This window comes from Ranitomeya variabilis, chromosome 8 (assembly GCF_051348905.1).
Source record: "Ranitomeya variabilis isolate aRanVar5 chromosome 8, aRanVar5.hap1, whole genome shotgun sequence".
Classification (NCBI taxonomy): domain Eukaryota; kingdom Metazoa; phylum Chordata; class Amphibia; order Anura; family Dendrobatidae; genus Ranitomeya; species Ranitomeya variabilis.
In genome coordinates, this window is record NC_135239.1 from 190,805,716 (window position 1) to 190,827,269 (window position 21,554).

General features: G+C 43.4%; 1 protein-coding gene across 4 annotated transcripts in view; it reads right to left on the bottom strand.

The window, feature by feature from the left end:
- Nucleotides 1-21,554, bottom strand: part of CFAP20DC (CFAP20 domain containing) — a 398,952-nt gene that overhangs the window by 230,726 nt on the left and 146,672 nt on the right. For all 4 annotated transcript variants that reach the window (XM_077278690.1, XM_077278691.1, XM_077278693.1 and 1 more), the window contains exon 7: nt 17,540-17,693. In XM_077278690.1, the coding sequence (XP_077134805.1) occupies nt 17,540-17,693 (154 nt within the window). The remainder of the gene's footprint in view (nt 1-17,539; nt 17,694-21,554) is intronic.

Genomic DNA, 21,554 nt, shown 5'->3' on the forward strand with positions numbered 1-21,554 from the left:
GGCGTAATACAAGAATCTATGTTAAAAATGTTCTTACGGGTCCATTAAACCCAACATACAAATTGGTTCCCATAAAACCGCTTACACTGTCGTCCCTTGTTCAGTGTAAGAGGTACTCTGTCTGTAGCTTTTGAGAAAGTAAATGTTGCTGAATAATTTCTGATTTTATAGGAAGAGCAAATATCAGAGAACATCTCACAGCTTGTATTATACTCCAGAGCTGGATTCATAATTATGTAGGCTTTGGAGCTAAAAATCTTCCAGTGTCACCTGTTGGATCCAGGTGAGCAGCTGTTATGCAGAATGGACAAATGATGTTGGTGCAGCAGGAAGGTCCAGTTAAAACAATTGAAGCTGTTGCAGCAGAACCGCAGCAGGAGGAGCGAACAGAAAATTAAGGAACCAAAAAGGAATAGCTGGGTTGCACACAAAATTGAGAAGTGTTGTCTGTCAGTCAAGCAGAGGAAGGTGGAGCCGGGACAGGAAGTACAGCTTGGGAGACAGAGGTTTGGGAAGTGCTTTGACATGCCCAGAGCACTTAAAAAGAATCTGTCAACTTTTTTTTTTCCACCTAATCTGAGAGCAGTATAATATAAAGACAATGTGTCACTTACTGGGCTGCTTGCTACAGTTTTGCTTATCACTATCAGGAGATAATCACTAGCGGACTGGTAAAAATGCTGCAATCTAGCCCTTCATATTCATGAACTTTTTTTAAGCACGACTGTGATTACAGCAAGTTTATTCTTAACCCCTTCACCCCCAAGGGTGGTTTGCACGTTAATGACCGGGCCAATTTTTACAATTCTGACCACTGTCCCTTTATGAGGTTATAACTCTGGAACGCTTCAACGGATCTTGGCGATTCTGACATTGTTTTCTTGTGACATATTGTACTTCATGATAGTGGTAAAATTTCTTCGATATAACTTGCGTTTATTTGTGAAAAAAACGGAAATTTGGCGAAAATTTTGAAAATTTTGCAATTTTCCAACTTTGAATTTTTATGCCCTTAAATCACAGACATATGTCACGCAAAATACTTAATAAGTAACATTTCCCACATGTCTACTTTACATCAGCACAATTTTGGAACCAAAATTTTTTTTTGTTAGGGAGTTATAAGGGTTAAAAGTTGACCAGAAATTTCTCATTTTTACAACACCATTTTTTTTTAGGGACCACATCTCATTTGAAGTCATTTTGAGGGGTCTGTATGATAGAAAATACCCAAGTGTGACACCATTCTAAAAACTGCACCCCTCAAGGTGCTCAAAACCACACTCAAGAAGTTTATTAACCCTTCAGGTGTTTCACAGGAATTTTTGGAATGTTTAAATAAAAATGAACATTTAATTTTTTTTCACACAAAATTTATTTCAGCTCCAATTTGTTTTATTTTACCAAGGGTAACAGGAGAAAATAGACTGCAAAAGTTGTTGTACAATTTGTCCTGAGTACGCTGATACCCCATATGTGGGTGTAAACCATTGTTTGGGCGCATGGCAGAGCTTGGAAGGGAAGGAGCGCCATTTGACTTTTCAATGCAAAATTGACTGGAATTGAGATGGGACGCCATGTTGCGTTTGGAGAGCCCCTGATGTGCCTAAACATTGAAACCCCCTACAAGTGACACCATTTTGGAAAGTAGACCCCCTAAGGAACTTATCTAGATGTGTGGTGAGCACTTTGACCCACCAAGTGCTTCACAGAAGTTTATAATGCAGAGCCGTAAAAATAAAAAATCATATTTTTTCACAAAAATGATCTTTTCGCCCCCAATTTTTTATTTTCCCAATGGTAAGAGAAGAAATTGGTCCCCAAAAAATGTTGTGCAATTTGTCCTGAGTACGCAGATACCCCATATGTTGGGGTAAACCACTGTTTGGGCGCATGGCAGAGCTTGGAAGGGAAGGAGCGCCATTTGACTTTTCAATGCAAAATTGACTGGAATTGAGATGGGACGCCATGTTGCGTTTGGAGAGCCCCTGATGTGCCTAAACATTGAAACCCCCTACAAGTGACACCATTTTGGAAAGTAGACCCCCTAAGGAACTTATCTAGATGTGTGGTGAGCACTTTGACCCACCAAGTGCTTCACAGAAGTTTATAATGCAGAGCCGTAAAAATAAAAAATCATATTTTTTCACAAAAATGATCTTTTCGCCCCCAATTTTTTATTTTCCCAAGGGTAAGAGAAGAAATTGGTCCCCAAAAAATGTTGTGCAATTTGTCCTGAGTACGCAGATACCCCATATGTTGGGGTAAACCACTGTTTGGGCGCATGGCAGAGCTCGGAAGTGAAGGAGCGCCATTTGACTTTTCAATGCAAAATTGACTGGAATTGAGATGGGACGCCATGTTGCGTTTGGAGAGCCCCTGATGTGCCTAAACATTGAAACCTCCTACAAGTGACACCATTTTGGAAAGTAGACCCCCTAAGGAACTTATCTAGATGTGTGGTGAGCACTTTGACCCACCAAGTGCTTCACAGAAGTTTATAATGCAGAGCCGTAAAAATAAAAAATCATATTTTTTCACAAAAATGATCTTTTCGCCCCCAATTTTTTATTTTCCCAAGGGTAAGAGAAGAAATTGGTCCCCAAAAAACGTTGTGCAATTTGTCCTGAGTACGCAGATACCCCATATGTTGGGGTAAACCACTGTTTGGGCGCATGGCAGAGCTTGGAAGGGAAGGAGCGCCATTTGACTTTTCAATTCAAAATTGACTGGAATTGAGATGGGACGCCATGTTGCGTTTGGAGAGCCCCTGATGTGCCTAAACATTGAAACCCCCCACAAATGACACCATTTTGGAAATTAGACCCCCTAAGGAACTTATCTAGATGTGTTTTGAGAGCTTTGCACCCCCAAGTGTTTCACTACAGATTATAACGCAGAGCCGTGAAAATAAAAATTCTTTTTTTTTTTTCACAAAAATGATTTTTTAGCCCCCAGCTTTTGTATTTTTACAAGAGTAACAGAATAAACTGGACCCCAAAAGTTGTTGTCCAATTTGTCCTGAGTACGCTGATACCCCATATATGGAGGGTAACCACTGTTTGGGCGCATGACAGAGCTCGGAAGGGAAGGAGCGCCATTTGGAATGCAGACTTAAATGGATTGGTCTGCAGGCGTCACGTTGCATTTGCAGAGCCCCTGATGTACCCAAACAGTACAAACCCCCCACAAGTGACCCCATATTGGAAACTAGACCTCCCAAGGAACTTATCTAGATGTGTTGTGAGAACTTTGAACCCCCAAGTGTTTCACTACAGTTTGTAACGCAAAGCCGTGAAAATAAAAATTCTTTTTTTTTTTCACAAAAATGATTTTTTAGCCCCCAGCTTTGTATTTTTACAAGGGTAACAGAATAAATTGGACCCTACAAGTTGTTGTCCAATTTGTCCTGAGTACGCTGATACCCCCTATGTGGGGGGTAACCACTGTTTGGGCACATGACAGAGCTCGGAAGGGAAGGAGCGCCATTTGGAATGCAGACTTAAATGGATTGGTCTGCAGGCGTCACGTTGCATTTGCAGAGCCCCTGATGTACCCAAACAGTACAAACCCCCCACAAGTGACCCCATATTGGAAACTAGACCTCCCAAGGAACTTATCTAGATGTGTTGTGAGAACTTTGAACCCCCAAGTGTTTCACTACAGTTTGTAACGCAAAGCCGTGAAAATAAAAATTCTTTTTTTTTTTCACAAAAATGATTTTTTAGCCCCCAGCTTTGTATTTTTACAAGGGTAACAGAATAAATTGGACCCTACAAGTTGTTGTCCAATTTGTCCTGAGTACGCTGATACCCCCTATGTGGGGGGTAACCACTGTTTGGGCACATGACAGAGCTCGGAAGGGAAGGAGCGCCATTTGGAATGCAGACTTAAATGGATTGGTCTGCAGGCGTCACGTTGCATTTGCAGAGCCCCTGATGTACCCAAACAGTACAAACCCCCCACAAGTGACCCCATATTGGAAACTAGACCTCCCAAGGAACTTATCTAGATGTGTTGTGAGAACTTTGAACCCCCAAGTGTTTCACTACAGTTTACAACGCAGAGCCGTGAAAATAAAACATATTTTTTTCCCACAAAAATGATTTTTAGCCCCCCAAATTTTTATTTTCCCAAGGATAACAAGAGAACTTGGACCCCAGAAGTTGTTGTTCAATTTGTCCCGAGTACGCTGATAACCCATATGTTGGGATAAACCCCTTTTTGGACGCACGGGAGAGCTCGGAAGGGAAGGAGCACTGTTTTACTTTTTCAACGCAGAATTGGCTGGAATTGAGATCGGACGCCATGTCGCGTTTGGAGAGCCCCTGATGTGCCTGAACAGTGGAAACTCCCCAATTCTACCTGAAACCCTAACCCAAACACACCCCTAACCCTAATCCCAACGGTAACCCTAACCCTACCCCTAACCTCACCTCTAACCGTTTAATGAACATTTTCTGACAGTCATAAGTGCCACGTATTTAAGTGCCACGTATTTAAGTGCCACATATTTAAGTGCCACGTATTTAAGTGCCACGTGTTTCAGTGCCACGTGTTTCAGTGCCACGTGTTTCAGTGCCACGATATTTCAGTGCCACGTATTTCAGTGCCACGTACTATAAATACTATAACTATGTGGTTATACGTGGCACTGAAATATCGTGGCACGTAAATACGTGGCACTTAAGTACGTGGCACTTAAGTACGTGGCACTTAAATACGTGGCACGTAAATACGTGGCACGTAAATACGTGGCACGTAAATACGTGGCACTTAAGTACGTGGCACTTAAGTACGTGGCACTTAAGTACGTGGCACTTAAGTACGTGGCACTTAAGTACGTGGCACTTAAGTACGTGGCACTTAAGTACGTGGCACTTAAGTACGTGGCACTTAAGTACGTGGCACTTATATACGTGGCACTTATATACGTGGCACTTATATACGTGGCACTTATATACGTGGCCACTGAAATATCGTGGCACTTATATACGTATATAAACGTATATTTTAGTGCCACGTATTTCAGGTTAGGGGTAGGGTTAGGGGTAGGGTTTTTTTTTTTTGTTTGTTTTCTTGTGTTTTTCTATAAAAACGCATGCGTCTAAAAACGCATGCGTTTTACCACGTTTACATGCGTTTTTTCACACATGCGTTTTTTTAAAAAACGCATGCAGATAAAAACGCAAGTGTGAAACCAGCCTAAAAGACGCTTTTTATAGCAAAAAAGTTTTTGCGTCTCCACATTTTGAGACCTATAATTTTTCCACATTTTGGTCCACAGAGTCATGTGAGGTCTTGTTTTTTGTGGGACGAGTTGACGTTTTTATTGGTAACATTTTCGGACACGTGACCATTTTTGATCACTTTTTATTCCGATTTTTGTGAGGCAGAATGACCAAAAACCAGCTATTCATGAACTTCTTTTGGGAGAGGCGTTTATACCGTTCCGCGTTTGGTAAAATTGATAAAGCAGTTTTATTCGTCGGGTCAGTACGATTACAGCGATATCTCATTTATATAATTTTTTTATGTTTTGGCGCTTTTATACGATAAAAACTATTTTATAGAAAAAATAATTATTTTGGTATCGCTTTATTCTCAGGACTATAACTTTTTTATTTTTTTGCTGATGATGCTGTATGGCGGCTCGTTTTTTGCGGGACAAGATGACGTTTTCAGCGGTACCATGGTTATTTATATCCGTCTTTTTGATCGCGTGTTATTCCACTTTTTGTTCGGCGGTATGGTAATAAAGCGTTGTTTTTTGCCTCGTTTTTTTTTTTTTTTTCTTACGGTGTTTACTGAAGGGGTTAACTAGTGGGGCAGTTTTATAGGTTGGGTCGTTACGGACGCGGCGATACTAAATATGTGTACTTTTATTGTTTTTTTTATTTTATTTAGATAAAGAAATGTATTTATGGGAATAATATTTTATTTTTTTTTTCATTATTTTGGAATATTTTTTTTTTTTTTTTTTACACATTTGGAAAAATTTTTTTTTAACTTTTTTACTTTGCCCCAGGGGGGGACAATACAGATCGGTGATCTGCCAGTTTGCATAGCACTCTGACAGATCACCGATCTGAGGAAAGTGCAGGCTGCTTCACAGTGCCTGCTCTGAGCAGGCTTCTGTGAAGCCACCTCCCTCCCTGCAGGACCCGGATCCGCGGCCATCTTGGATCCGGGTCTGGGAGCTGCAGGGAGGGAGGTAAGACCCTCGCAGCAACGCGATCACATCGCGTTGCTGCGGGGGGCTCAGGGAAGCCCGCAGGGAGCCCCCTCCCTGCGCGATGCTTCCCTGCACCGCCGGCACATCGCGATCATGTTTGATCGCGGTGTGCCGGGGGTTAATGTGCCGGGGGCGGTCCGTGACCGCTCCTGGCACATAGTGCCGGATGTCAGCTGTGATAATCAGCTGACACCCGGCCGCGATCGGCGGCGCTCCCCCCGTGAGCGCCGCTGATCGCGTATGACGTACTATCCCGTCGGCGGTCATACGGGCCCACCCCACCTCGACGGGATAGTACGTCAGATGTCAGGAAGGGGTTAATTATGCCAGACGTATTATTCAATAGGCCCAGGGACATGGGCTATTGTTCATATGAGCCTGAAGGTTGACTCTTGTTGTAGGCTGAATTTGTTTGTTGATTTGTTGAATAGCTGCTGATTACCTATTGTATCAGCCCCTACAGCTTTTTGCTCTGATATCCTTGGGGACCAAAGTCAAAGGTTAATTGAACAATTGATGTTTGATAATTTCGTGAATGCCTGCTGACTACCTATTGTATCAGTCCATGCAGCTCGTTGTTCTGCAAAGACTGAAGGACAAAATATGAAGATTAATTGAACACTCGAACAATGAGGGACAACCTCCTCCTACCTTCCCCCAAACCTGTGGATAAAGGCCTGAAGAAGAGCTGTGCGTATAAAAAGGACTTCTCTCCTTCTACACAGAGACTCTATAGGACAGCAGCAAAGGAACTATGGCTCCGACTGGAGAAATACAGATTTGATCCACTGCCTATCACTGAGACAATCAGGTCACCTGGCCACATACCTTAATGGACTCTATCAGCTTCCAAAGCTTGCCGCTACCTCTTATCCACCAAAAGCCAGGTGCCACTGCTTGTGGTAATTGGCCCTGAAAGCCCAGATTTTGCAGATGTTCTATTTTCCGGAAGAGTGAGACACTGTCATTTGCATCATCTTCTGTACTTGCTGAGACTGTGCTATATGCGTTCTTTCTATAGACAGCCAGGCTCGTAGACAAGAGTACCCATTGACCCTCATGTTTTCACACTTGGTGGCAGAGATGGGATATGTGGTGCCCCTGAGGGTCCAGTCACCACAGAGGTACTGCACCTCATCCATAGGTGTGGTATCCCACTCTCAGGTAAGGAGGGGGGCACTAGCAAGGACTCTAACACTCACACCCAACACACACCATTTCAGTCGGGGAACCTGGGCGTACCCTTAGGGAGGATGGCCTCATCTCAGGCTCGATAGGACTGGGTGATGGGAGTGGGTGAGGGAGGTAGAAAAAAGGGCAGGAACTTAGAAGGCGGTGGGACAGTGTTCAGGAGCAGTTGGTCCTGGGAGACTAAAGGAAGAGGAGTGGAGAACGTAGTTGAGGAGAAAAGTGTGAGGGATAGATAGAAGGAAGCTCCCGGTAGGACAGAAGAGGTCCTAGGGGCACAGGAAGTGCAGAAGCCACTCGTGGGGCCCGTATCCAGACTGACCAGCGGAGGGACCAGGTCACAGTCAGGGGACCGGCTTCAACTTAGTGGAAATCTTCAAGTTCAGCTAAGAAACCGGAGGCTGTGGCGTCTGTAAGAGTCACAGCCACATCCACTCATAACTCGCCAAAAAGGCAGCTGTGTTGTGAATTTACTTTTTGGCTCCCTCTGGTGGCTACTAGTGATTTGACTCTGGATATGTCAGTCATTCCTTTTATGCTCACCTGGGTCGTTAGGTCAGGGGTGTTGCTATATAAGCTCCCTGGACCTTCAGTTCAATGCCTGGCAACGTTGATATCAGAGCTAATCTGTAGTGCTCTTGTCTTCTGATCCTGGTTCCTGCTTCATTAAGCTAAGTCTGCTTTTTTGCTTTTTGCAATTTGTTTTTGTTTGCAATTTTTGTCCAGCTTGTATATAATCTTTATCCTGACCTTGCTGGTAGCTCTAGGGCGGCTGGTGTTCTCCCCCCGGGCCGTTAGACGGTTCGGGGGTTCTTGAATCTCCAGCGTGGATTTTTGATAGGGTTTTTGTTGACCATATAAGTTGTCTTACTATATTCTGCTATTAGTAAGTGGGCCTCTCTTTGCTAAACCTAGTTCATCTCTGTGTTTGTCATTTCCTCTTACCTCACCGTTATTATTTGTGGGGGGCTTGTATCCTACTTTTGGGGTCTTTTCTCTGGAGGCAAGAGAGGTCTTTGTTTTCCTCTTCTAGGGGTAGTTAGCTCTCCGGCTGGCGCGAGACATCTAGCGACCAACGTAGGCATGTTCCCCGGCTACTTCTAGGGTTGGCGTTAGGAGTAGATATATGGTCAACCCAGTTACCACTGCCCTATGAGCTGGATTTTTGTACTTTGCAGACTTGCTGATATCTCTGAGACCCTCACCATTGGGGTCATAACAGTTTGCCAGGCCAGAATTAAATGTTAAATGCATTGCAGAAGTGGGATTATAAGAAAGAAAGTTCTGAGTTTTTTTTTTCTCTCTCTCATTTTTTTTTTTTCTTTTCCCCTTTACCTCTGAGTGGCTTGTGATTGCTGCAGACATGAATGTCCAGACCTTGATTACAAGTGTGGACCAGCTTGCTGCTCGTGTGCAGGGCATACAAGATTATGTTACCAGAAATCCTATGTCAGAACCTAAGATACCGATTCCTGAACTGTTTTCCGGAGATCGATTTAAGTTTAGAAATTTCAGGAATAATTGTAAATTGTTTTTGTCCCTGAGACCCTGTTCCTCTGGAGACTCCGCTCAGCAAGTGAAAATTGTTATTTCTTTTTTACGGGGCGACCCTCAGGATTGGGCTTTCTCGCTGGCGCCAGGAGATCCGGCATTGGTTGATATTGATGCGTTTTTTCTGGCGCTCGGTTTGCTTTATGAGGAACCCAATCTTGAGATTCAGGCAGAAAAAGCCTTGCTGGCTATGTCTCAGGGCCAGGACGAGGCTGAGGTGTATTGCCAAAAATTTCGGAAATGGTCCGTGCTGACCCAGTGGAACGAGTGTGCATTGGCTGCAAATTTTAGAAATGGCCTTTCTGAAGCCATTAAGAATGTGATGGTGGGTTTTCCCATTTCCACAGGTCTGAATGATTCCATGGCCCTGGCAATTCAAATTGACCGGCGGTTGCGGGAGCGCAAAACCGCAAATTCCCTCATGGTGTTATCTGAACAGGCACCTGATTTAATGCAATGTGATAGAATCCTGACTAGAAATGAGCGGAAAATTCATAGACGCCAGAATGGCTTGTGTTACTACTGTGGTGATTCTGCACATGTTATCTCAGCATGCTCTAAGCGTCTTACTAAGGTTGTTAGTCCTGTCGCCATTGGTAATTTGCAATCTAAGTTCATTCTATCTGTAACTTTGATTTGCTCACTGTCATCGTATCCTGTCGTGGCGTTTGTGGATTCAGGTGCTGCCCTGAGTCTTATGGATCTGTCATTCGCCAAGCGCTGCGGTTTTGTTCTTGAGCCATTAGAAAATCCTATCCCTCTTAGGGGTATTGACGCTACGCCATTGGCAGAAAATAAACCGCAGTTTTGGACACAGGTTACCATGTGCATGACTCCTGAACATCGGGAGGTGATACGTTTTCTTGTTCTGCATAAGATGCATGATTTGGTTGTTTTGGGTTTGCCATGGTTGCAGACCCATAATCCAGTCTTGGACTGGAAGGCAATGTCAGTGTCAAGTTGGGGCTGTCATGGAATTCATGGAGATTCCCTGCCCGTGTCTATTGCTACTTCTACGCCTTCGGAAGTTCCGGCGTATTTGTCTGATTATCAGGATGTCTTCAGCGAGTCTAGGTCAAGTGCATTGCCTCCTCATAGGGAATGTGACTGTGCAATAGATTTGATTCCAGGCAGTAAGTTTCCTAAGGGTAGACTGTTTAATCTGTCGGTTCCTGAACATACCGCGATGCGCTCATATATTAAGGAGTCTCTGGAGAAGGGGCATATCCGTCCTTCTTCTTCCCCTCTTGGTGCGGGATTCTTTTTTGTGGCTAAAAAGGACGGATCTTTGAGGCCTTGTATTGACTATCGGCTTTTAAATAAGATCACTGTCAAATTTCAGTATCCTTTGCCGTTGTTGTCAGACTTGTTTGCCCGGATTAAAGGTGCCAAGTGGTTCACCAAGATAGACCTTCGTGGTGCGTACAACCTTGTGCGCATTAAGCAAGGAGATGAATGGAAAACCGCATTCAATACGCCCGAAGGTCATTTTGAGTACTTGGTGATGCCATTTGGGCTCTCTAATGCCCCTTCAGTTTTTCAGTCCTTTATGCATGACATTTTCCGGAAGTATCTGGATAAATTTTTGATCGTTTATCTGGATGATATTCTGGTTTTTTCTGATGATTGGGACTCGCATGTGGAGCAGGTCAGGATGGTTTTCAAGATTTTGCGTGAAAATTCTTTGTTTGTTAAAGGCTCAAAGTGTCTCTTTGGTGTACAGAAGGTTCCCTTTTTAGGGTTCATTTTTTCCCCTTCTGCTGTGGAGATGGACCCAGTCAAGGTTCGAGCTATTCATGATTGGACTCAACCCTCGTCAGTTAAGGGTCTTCAGAAGTTCTTGGGTTTTGCTAACTTCTACCGTCGTTTTATCGCTAATTTTTCTAGCGTTGTTAAACCGTTGACGGATATGACCAAGAAAGGCTCTGATGTGGCTAACTGGGCTCCTGCTGCCGTGGAGGCTTTCCAGGAGTTGACGCGCCGGTTTACTTCAGCGCCTGTTTTGTGCCAGCCTGATGTCTCACTTCCCTATCAGGTTGAAGTGGATGCTTCGGAGATTGGGGCAGGGGCCGTTTTGTCGCAGAGAGGCCCTGGTTGCTCTACTATGAGACCTTGTGCCTTTTTCTCTAGGAAGTTTTCGCCGGCAGAGCGAAATTATGATGTGGGCAATCGGGAGTTGTTGGCCATGAAGTGGGCATTTGAGGAGTGGCGTCATTGGCTCGAGGGTGCTAAGCATCGTGTGGTGGTCTTGACTGATCACAAAAATCTGATGTACCTCGAGTCTGCTAAACGCCTGAATCCTAGACAGGCCCGCTGGTCATTGTTTTTCTCCCGTTTTGACTTTGTGGTTTCGTATTTACCAGGTTCTAAGAATGTGAAGGCCGATGCTCTGTCTAGGAGCTTTGTGCCTGATGCTCCTGGAGTCGCTGAACCTGTGGGTATTCTTAAGGAAGGAGTTATCCTGTCAGCTATTTCTCCAGATCTGCGACGTGTGTTGCAGAGATTTCAGGCTGGTAGGCCTGACTCTTGTCCACCTGACAGATTGTTTGTGCCTGCTAAATGGACCAGCAGAGTCATTTCTGAGGTTCATTCCTCAGTGTTGGCAGGGCACCCGGGAATTTTTGGCACCAGAGATCTGGTGGCCAGGTCCTTTTGGTGGCCTTCCTTGTCAAGAGATGTGCGGTCATTTGTGCAGTCCTGTGGTACTTGTGCTCGAGCTAAGCCTTGCTGTTCTCGTGCCAGGGGGTTGCTCTTGCCCTTGCCTGTCCCGAAGAGACCTTGGACACACATCTCTATGGATTTCATTTCGGATCTTCCGGTGTCTCAGGGCATGTCTGTCATCTGGGTGATATGTGATCGTTTCTCCAAGATGGTCCATCTGGTTCCTTTGCCCAAACTGCCTTCCTCTTCTGATCTGGTTCCTGTGTTCTTCCAGAACGTGGTTCGCTTGCACGGCATTCCTGAGAATATTGTGTCGGATAGAGGATCCCAGTTTGTTTCCAGGTTCTGGCGATCCTTTTGTGGTAGGATGGGCATAGATTTGTCGTTTTCGTCCGCTTTTCATCCACAGACTAACGGACAAACGGAACAAACTAATCAGACTCTTGAGGCGTATTTGAGGTGTTTTGTCTCTTCTGATCAGGATGATTGGGTGACCTTCTTGCCGTTGGCTGAATTTGCCCTTAATAATCGGGCTAGTTCTGCCACCTTGGTTTCGCCATTTTTCTGCAACTCTGGTTTCCACCCTCGTTTTTCCTCGGGACATGTCGAGCCTTCTGACTGTCCTGGGGTGGATTCTGTGGTGGATAGGTTGCAGCGGATCTGGAATCATGTGGTGGACAACTTGAAGTTGTCACAGGAGAAGGCTCAGCGTTTTGCCAACCGCCGCCGCGGTGTGGGTCCTCGACTTTGCGTTGGGGATTTGGTATGGCTGTCTTCTCGATTTGTTCCTATGAAGGTCTCCTCTCCCAAATTTAAACCTCGATTCATTGGTCCTTATAAGATATTGGAGATCCTTAATCCTGTATCCTTTCGCCTGGATCTTCCGGTGTCGTTTGCCATTCACAACGTATTTCATAGGTCCTTGTTGCGGCGGTACGTTGTGCCTGTGGTTCCTTCTGCTGAGCCTCCTGCTCCGGTGTTGGTTGAGGGCGAATTGGAGTACGTGGTGGAGAAGATCTTGGATTCTCGTCTCTCCAGGCGGAGGCTTCAGTATCTGGTCAAGTGGAAGGGCTATGGTCAGGAGGATAATTCCTGGGTGGTCGCCTCTGATGTGCATGCGGCCGATTTAGTTCGTGCCTTTCACGCCGCTCATCCTGATCGCCCTGGTGGTCTTGGTGAGGGTTCGGTGACCCCTCACTAAGGGGGGGGTACTGTTGTGAATTTACTTTTTGGCTCCCTCTGGTGGCTACTAGTGATTTGACTCTGGATATGTCAGTCATTCCTTTTATGCTCACCTGGGTCGTTAGGTCAGGGGTGTTGCTATATAAGCTCCCTGGACCTTCAGTTCAATGCCTGGCAACGTTGATATCAGAGCTAATCTGTAGTGCTCTTGTCTTCTGATCCTGGTTCCTGCTTCATTAAGCTAAGTCTGCTTTTTTGCTTTTTGCAATTTGTTTTTGTTTGCAATTTTTGTCCAGCTTGTATATAAACTTTATCCTGACCTTGCTGGTAGCTCTAGGGCGGCTGGTGTTCTCCCCCCGGGCCATTAGACGGTTCGGGGGTTCTTGAATCTCCAGCGTGGATTTTTGATAGGGTTTTTGTTGACCATATAAGTTGTCTTACTATATTCTGCTATTAGTAAGTGGGCCTCTCTTTGCTAAACCTAGTTCATCTCTGTGTTTGTCATTTCCTCTTACCTCACCGTTATTATTTGTGGGGGGCTTGTATCCTACTTTTGGGGTCTTTTCTCTGGAGGCAAGAGAGGTCTTTGTTTTCCTCTTCTAGGGGTAGTTAGCTCTCCGGCTGGCGCGAGACATCTAGCGACCAACGTAGGCATGTTCCCCGGCTACTTCTAGGGTTGGCGTTAGGAGTAGATATATGGTCAACCCAGTTACCACTGCCCTATGAGCTGGATTTTTGTACTTCGCAGACTTGCTGATATCTCTGAGACCCTCGCCATTGGGGTCATAACACAGCTGGATAGAATCCAGGGGACTCAGAGGACGTAGCCCGACCATGTTGGTGGCTGCTGGCTTGCGGCACTGTGGGTGAGACGCTGGGCAGGAGAAGTGGAAGCCAGCGTAGTCAGACGGCCAGAGAAAGGCATAAGAAAGGAATGCTGGAAAGGTGCACCCCAATTTACCTGGGAGTTTGCTGGACCACTGACCCGGAGAACACAGCATCCGGCTGGCGTTTGTGGACTGGAGAACTGTAAGTAAAAGTGGAAGCTGCACCTTGCTGTGTCCTTTGAGTTATTCCTGCGTCACATGCCCAGCATAACCACAACCGCCATCTTAACACTTAACCCTACAACTGCCCTAGAGCTAGCTCTATCCGTGGAGGGCTGCACCATATTTGCTGCGCCACCATCACCCCAGGAGATCTGACTGCAGCGTCGGCTATTATAGCAGAACACCACGGGTGGCGTCACGAACAATTTCCCAAATCCATTACAAACTTTATTTTTCCACTTTATTTCATCATTCTGCATGGACGCCCAGGGCCACGGACTGGGTCACTGCTGCCGTGACCTTCCCCTTTAAAAACTGCCGTGTCGGACCCAGTACCGAGTACCCCGCGGTCCTATGGGACGCTCCAGATATTACTCAGCCCAGCTGGTCTAGGGGAGCATCATTGGACTGGTAGACACCGTCCAAGGGTACCACAACCTTTGAGGCAGATAGACAGACCAACTCCACCATTGATTGTCAGTTCTCTGAGTGCACTGTGCACAGGCAGAAAGCTGCCAATCAGTGGTGAGGGCAGGGCTACATAGGGCTCAGCATTTGGAGATCTATAGCAGATAATACAAAGATTTTATCAAAATTGCAACAAGCAGCCCAGCAAGTGACACCTCCCTGGAATTGGGGTCTCTGCCACTACATCATGCTCCTCTTAAATGGGGTAGCACAAACATGGTGATATATTCCTTTTAAGACTCATTTGCATATGAATTAAAACAGTAATATTCAAGCAAGGGAATCAACAGATTACATGAGCTACGGTATGATTAACATTATCTTTCAGAGTGGAACATGACCATATAAACAGTTTGGGAGGGATTGTTCTTACAGATTACCTTTAACAACTGTCTCTATATAACAGAATCTGCATTGATGAAAAAAAAGTGCATGCATATAGTAAAAAAAATCGGAGTATTACCATATGTAACAGTATCAGGTGAGAGGACGCTTTTAGCCTCATCGGGGATGCACCACAATTACTACCAAGATAATAACTGTGGGCAGGTGACTAATTATAACTATAAGTACATACATCACATCACTATAGTCACTCACCTAAAACAACATAAAAGTATCACAGATTAAGTGTGAACATATTGTCATATTTGTCACCACAGGCAGAACGTCTCTGGAGGTCTATTTTAGTAGATGTGTCTGAAGGCATGTGATTCAATTTTTCACACTTAATATATATCGTATATTTACACATTTGTCATAGTTATGTGTTTTTTTTTAAGAAAAACTATTATTTTATACTGTGTCATTGGTCTTCTAGCTTGGATCCGAGTTGTAATGACCTGTCAGAGAACAAAGCTAGGTGATTCAGTAGAAGGCAATGCTGCTTGTGGTCATCTTGTTATGGGGATCGTTTCTATTACTTCTTTAGGTGGACATGATGCTTTTGGACATGTCTTTTGGAGTTCACAATTCTGAGAATATAGGTATAAGGGGTGAAACCCTGTGTAAATGCTGAAGCAGGGTGAAAAACCTGGTCTGTAAGAAACTTAGACAAATAAGGAAGAAAAAAGACTAGACCAATGATGGTATGCACACCCATGAATCGTACAAAAAAAATCAACCAATTTTATTAACACCTCAAAAAAGACACAGTGATACGCATGGGGCTCTTTCCTCACCCCTTATTTTGTCTCTTGCTTTCTCTGGGTTCGTCCACGGCGTTTCTCAGCACCGGTGCAGTCTCTTTTATTCCTGATGGTTGCTTGCTCTATTCAGCTCAACCCTTGAGCCTATGGCCTTTTACTGGTTACCCACCCTCCAAATAATCATGGGTGGCTTGTCCTATACTTAGTTGGACCTAGGTATATAGCCTTGGCATACATAGGGGCAGATTTACCGGTGCCATCATCAGTTTGGGCATTGAGCATGCCAATATAACACTGCAAGTTAGCACACTCAGTATATGGGGTCTCCTGACTGGCAGTATACCCCTCAAATGATCTCGGGTGGCCTGCTCTATATCTGGTTGGGACCTGGATACATAGCCTAAGCATATATTGTGATGGGCATACCGGTATGATTATTCTTTGGTATATGTGTGTTTGGGCACTGAGCATTCTAATATAACACTACAAACTGGTATGTTCAATATATGGGATTATTATAATATCCATGTGTGACTTTAGTGAATTGTATGTTCCCATTTAATTCTTTTTGCCTTGCATGTATTATACAATATGTTGGCATATCTTTGCGCCGTTTGAGACATCATACCCGGGAACATGAGACTATATATATATATTTCTGTATACATATAACCAAGTATATTATTTCATTTGGATTGGCAATAATAATTCATATTATGATTATGCTGTATTATGTATTTTGTACCTAGGGATGAGGGCTATTGGTCCTGTATTCAGGCATTTTTAAATGGTTTTATTCTATGTGCGTCTTTTTTGAGGTGTTAATAAAATTGGTTGATTTTTTTTGTACGATTCATGGGTGTGCATACCATCATTGGTCTAGTCTTTTTTCTTCCGTATTTGTTTTGGAGTTCAAAAAACACTCAAAAAATGTTGAATGCCTTTTGAGCACTTTTCTTCCATTTCTGGTTTTGAAAAAAATGCCAGGTGGTTGGAAAGAAAATGCATGTCACTTCTCGTAAGAGGACACTGGTGGAAAATAGTCCAAATTAATCACTGTTCAATAAAAATACTCTGAAGAACGTCTTGGGGAAAAAAGAGATTCTAAACACACTTAAGAAACTCTTCAGAGCCGCTTCAGGAAACAAACAAACAAAAAAATACTCCAAAACCTCTTCAAAGAAGGAGTGTTTCCTGAAGTGGCTTTTTGAAACTGGCTGTGCACACATTGAGTTTTTTTACATGGGCACAGTCGCTAAGTTTTCCCAGGCAATACCACCTCAAGAGAAAGCCAGTAACTTTTTTCCTAAAGTGGCTCCGCCGACAGTCTTGCTGTCTTTTTCGCAACGTCTTTTTACTTGGTCTTCCTTAAGTGAGGCTGAAAAGTGGTTTGAAACATTTTCAGGACCTCTTTATAAGAAACATGTTAGGTTAAGGGTTGACTCGTTTCTTCTTTCAACCTTCAAACAACCTATGTCACCTTCTTTCAACCTTCAAACAACCTACGTAACCTTCTTTCAACCTTCAAAGAACCTATGAAACTATGAAAGTTGGCTATGCCACTGTTCAATATGGAGTGTCGAAAATTCTTAGCTGGTTCCTCGAAATTACAAGTCATGTGACCTCATTACATGTGACCCGCTGTTGCACTGTATGTTTGCAGCATGTGTAGAAGCTTGTACATGTCATGTATGACTGACATGTGTGTAATACTAGATCGTGCCATGTGCTATAATGTATACGGAGCTATGCATGTATAAATTCTATAATATAAACCTTATGGTAAATGTTATAGATTTGATGTTATGTGTGTCCTGTTCATCAGCATGGGTGCAATGTATAGACTCTAATGTGCCACCATCAGGAAAGAATGCCACTGCCGATATAGCATTACTTTTACGCTGATCCCGAAGACTCCATACTTATGCTCTGAACCAATAAACACAAACCTTATCTTATAAACTGTGAAATCCAGCATGGCTATAAGATAAACCAGTGAGAACATCTGTAGAACATAAACATTTGTTAATTTATAGACAATAATCAGGTTTACAAACCTCGTTCCCCTGTTTCCTGGGGCTTTAGCTTCATGGTATAAATCTTCCTCAGTTTACAGTTGGCCGAAACAGTAATGCCGTCCAAAGACTGGAAAACGGCACTTCTAAAAATCCCACTCGTGAAGGCAACGAGATCGATACAGAGATTGCACCACTGCGAGAGAAGATTCATCTCGTTATTTGCCGGATTATACAGGTATCATATCAAGCATATTCATATACAGGTATTCTATCAAGCCAAATATTAATTACAGCCACCTGTAATATTAGAGTTTCCTTTGTACCATAAGTCCATTATATCTCTTGCTATCGTGATCACTTGGCTTCCCCATCCTCCTGAGTGTCCGGTGTAATCACACTGCTGGATGAGCGGGGTTGTATTGGGCATCTATTAGGACCTACAGACTTGTAGGCCATAAACACATGGCGTGCATACCAGAAGCGGAGCATCTAAGAATTTTACTGGCATGCATTGTCTCATCGTTGGGTGGAATTTCAGGCGGATGCTGAGAAAGGCAGTTTTTCCGTCACTGGGAGACATTCACTATACAGTCGAAATGTCTCCTCTTTTTCATGCCACCAGCCACCAGGTCACAGCAGTTATATTTTTCCCCTCATCAAGATATTTTTGTTATTAATCATTATTATGGCGGTCCTCTGACTGTCACTGTTAGGGCTCATTTAGATGCCGTTTTTTTTCACGGACTGATCTTCATCAGTGTTTTTGACCAGAGTTTCAGCGGATTGTTATCAAAGTGTGGTCCGAATTTCACCAGTTTTTGTCTGGTGAGAAAAAAAAATGTTTCTCCAGCTTCTCCTATCAACCAGTTCATGGAAAACGGACTGTACACGTATGGCAACCAAGAGCTGTCCACTTTTTTCACGGTGCACCATGAAGTCTATGTGACTTGTGTAGCATGACCTCTTCTTTATATGGTTGTATCGTGTTGCTAAATCTGTATAACTTTTTAACAGTCTGGCAGGAGAAGATGGAGATATAAATATTATACTGATTTAGGAGAAAAGCTTATTAAATTACAGGAATACCCAAGATCTTCTGACCTGAACTCAACAGCCTCATACATGTCTGTGTCAGGAGACCTGTGGCCACATACAGACACGATGCATCAGCACACTGCGACTAATGAATACATGAATGCGCTTTTTTCGACATTTTTGACCATCAGCTGTTTCTTTTTCACTTTTACAGCCTTTTAAAGCTTTTTTTGTGATTTCCTGAGCACGTTTTCAACATTTTTGACATCTTGTCAACAATGTTGACACTTTTTTTGTGGCATTTTACTGTAATTTCTTTTTTTTTTTTAAAAAAAAACTCCATTCAACAATGAAAAAATTGCTAGTGGCTTATCAAGTGAAAACTCTGGCAAAAACACTCAAAATTGTCCAGGTATCTTTTGAGCCTTCCCATTGACTTGTGTGGTAAAGCGGAAAAGGCCTGAAGTACGGTCAGGTCACTTCTTCGGAAACCTGAAGTGGGTGAAAGACGCTCAAAAACTGAATTTATGTGCAGCAAATTGTTTTTACATAGAAATACGTATGTTCATTTTTTAGAGTATTTTTTAGCGCTTTTTCAGGTGGTTTTCAGAGCAGGTTCCACCTGGAAAAGACCCTGTCTGCACATACCCTTAGCATTCCTTTAATAAACCCATATTTGCCCCATGTTCTGTTGAATCTTTTATCTCATTCCCCATTTTGCACAAACACGCAGAACGGCAGCAGCTATGAGCCCTAATGAAGATTTAAACCAATTAATCACTTTTCCTGGAGCAATTGATCAAGCTTTTTTATTCACATATTGCATGAATGATTTATTTATTCTCTGATGGAGACCGTGTAATTGAACTACATATTCAGATACAATTTAATTTATTGTTCATTAAAGTGTACTTTTGTTTTTAAACATTGGGACCGGGTGACACCAGACCCGACTAATTTAAATTACATTGAGGCAAAATAGATTTATTCCTTTTTATTTCAAATTAATAACAACCTCTGTGGTACAACTTTATGAATAATAATTTTATCAGCATATTTTTTTTTCCCCCCTCTGCTCCGGCACAGACTGCCTCTAAGCGGAAACCTCAAATTTTCTTCAGACTTATTTACAAGACAAATGTTTAGAATATAAGTGTTGCCGTCTCGAAACAGTTTGAGAGTATTTGCATTTAATTAGTTGCCTTCTGATCTGAAAAAGTTTTATAAAGGAAATGTTTCTTTGAGTTTAGTATTTCTCCATTTCTTATTTCAGAGATGAGAATTGGTGTGTAGGATACATGCCTAGACTCTGGAGCCTTAGGTTATGTGAACGTAGAGTATTTTTTAGGAGGCTATGGAGAAGAAACCGAGTGGAAACTTTCCATATCCTCCTGAAAAACTCAAAACTCCTTAAAAACTTGGAGGTTCTACTCAGTTCCTGTTCTAAAACCTCAGGAAAAAGACTCCGTGTGCACATCCTCTAATATTGTCTTGTGTTTTCAAATTAGTTAAGGATGCAGCATAGTAAACTCTTGTTTGGCCCTTTGTCTGCTGTGGGCCCCTGGACATCAGCAACACATTTACATATCTCTTCCATACATCTCTGAACTAATCTCCAGACACCTCCCCACGCGTAATCTCTGGTCCTCACAACCAGGGCTGTGGAGTCAGTTAGCCAAACGTCCAACTCCGACTCCTCAATTTCCATGACACTGACTCCACCAAAATGGGCTCCGACTTCGACTCCACGACTCCGACTCCACGACTCCAACTCCACAGCCCTGCTCACAACAACTGTGTTGTTATTCTCTTCTTTTTCTCACACACCCATCCCCGAAATGTCTCCTTTATACAATAGATTAATGTTGGCTGAACCCGCCAGATTCAGGCGACAGTCTAATGCAAATGGGGGACCCCAACAGATGATGTCAGTGGAGTTAGGAATCTGGAATGTCCAACTTTGGACTGATGGTCCTTTGGTTATCCCTTAGATAAGCTGCCACCAGAGATGCCTGTTAGTGTTTCTTTCATAGAGAACACAGGAGAGTTCGGCTGAACGAGTGCTCCCGTGTAGGGTGAAGTCGTAGGCCAAATAATTACCCAGTAGTCACTAGATGACCATATGAGTATCTTCTACCCTTATCTAATGTCTACTTGCCACTTTTCCTTGTAGATTGTAAACCCTCACAGGCAGGGTCCTCTCTCCCTATGCACAATTTTGTCACTCGTTTTTTTCTTCTTGTTTTCTACTTTATGTTATATAATTATTAGAGTAGAGAGGATCATTTTGTGCAACCCTGGTCCATGGTTCTCTTTGGCCGTGGGCAGGAGGTGCAAGAATTTTCCGAAGCTCCCGGGTTCCCCGACACAGAGTTTGATTCACCGGACTGATACAACCTGTGCGCCACACAGATGATGTCTCGCCAGCCTGGATAATTATAAGCCGAGCATGGGATCCTAAAGGGTAAGGAAACACCTGTCCATGGACAGAGATCACTGACCTGGACCATGGACTGGGGTTGCATGAAGCGGTCCTCTCATTTCTAACATTATGTATTATTACACAGTATATACAGTATGTTATGTACCATAAAGCCTGGTTGCACATTTTTCATATGTAATAATGTTTATGTTGCCTTTGGTTTTTACTAGATTCTGATTATTTTCTCAAAAGTGCTGGACATTGCATTAAATGTCAGTAATATATGGTTATTTGCAGATCAGCACCAATGTCTTGCTTTGTAAAGTGCGGAACCCTTATTTAGAACAGTCTTCTCCATTGACTTCACAGGAACTGATCCTAAACATGACCCAACACATCCATCAGTGGGACTCTAAAAAAACACTGCCAATGGGAAATTTGCAGCTACACGGTGTTCTGCCTAGTGTTTTTCAATGGAGGCTGTTGATAGACATGTTGAGTCATATGTCTCCCCATTGGCGCTGTACACCTTGTGTAGAAGATTGCATTAAACACGAACATGGCACTTTACAAAGGAAAAAAACAATTGTGGAAATG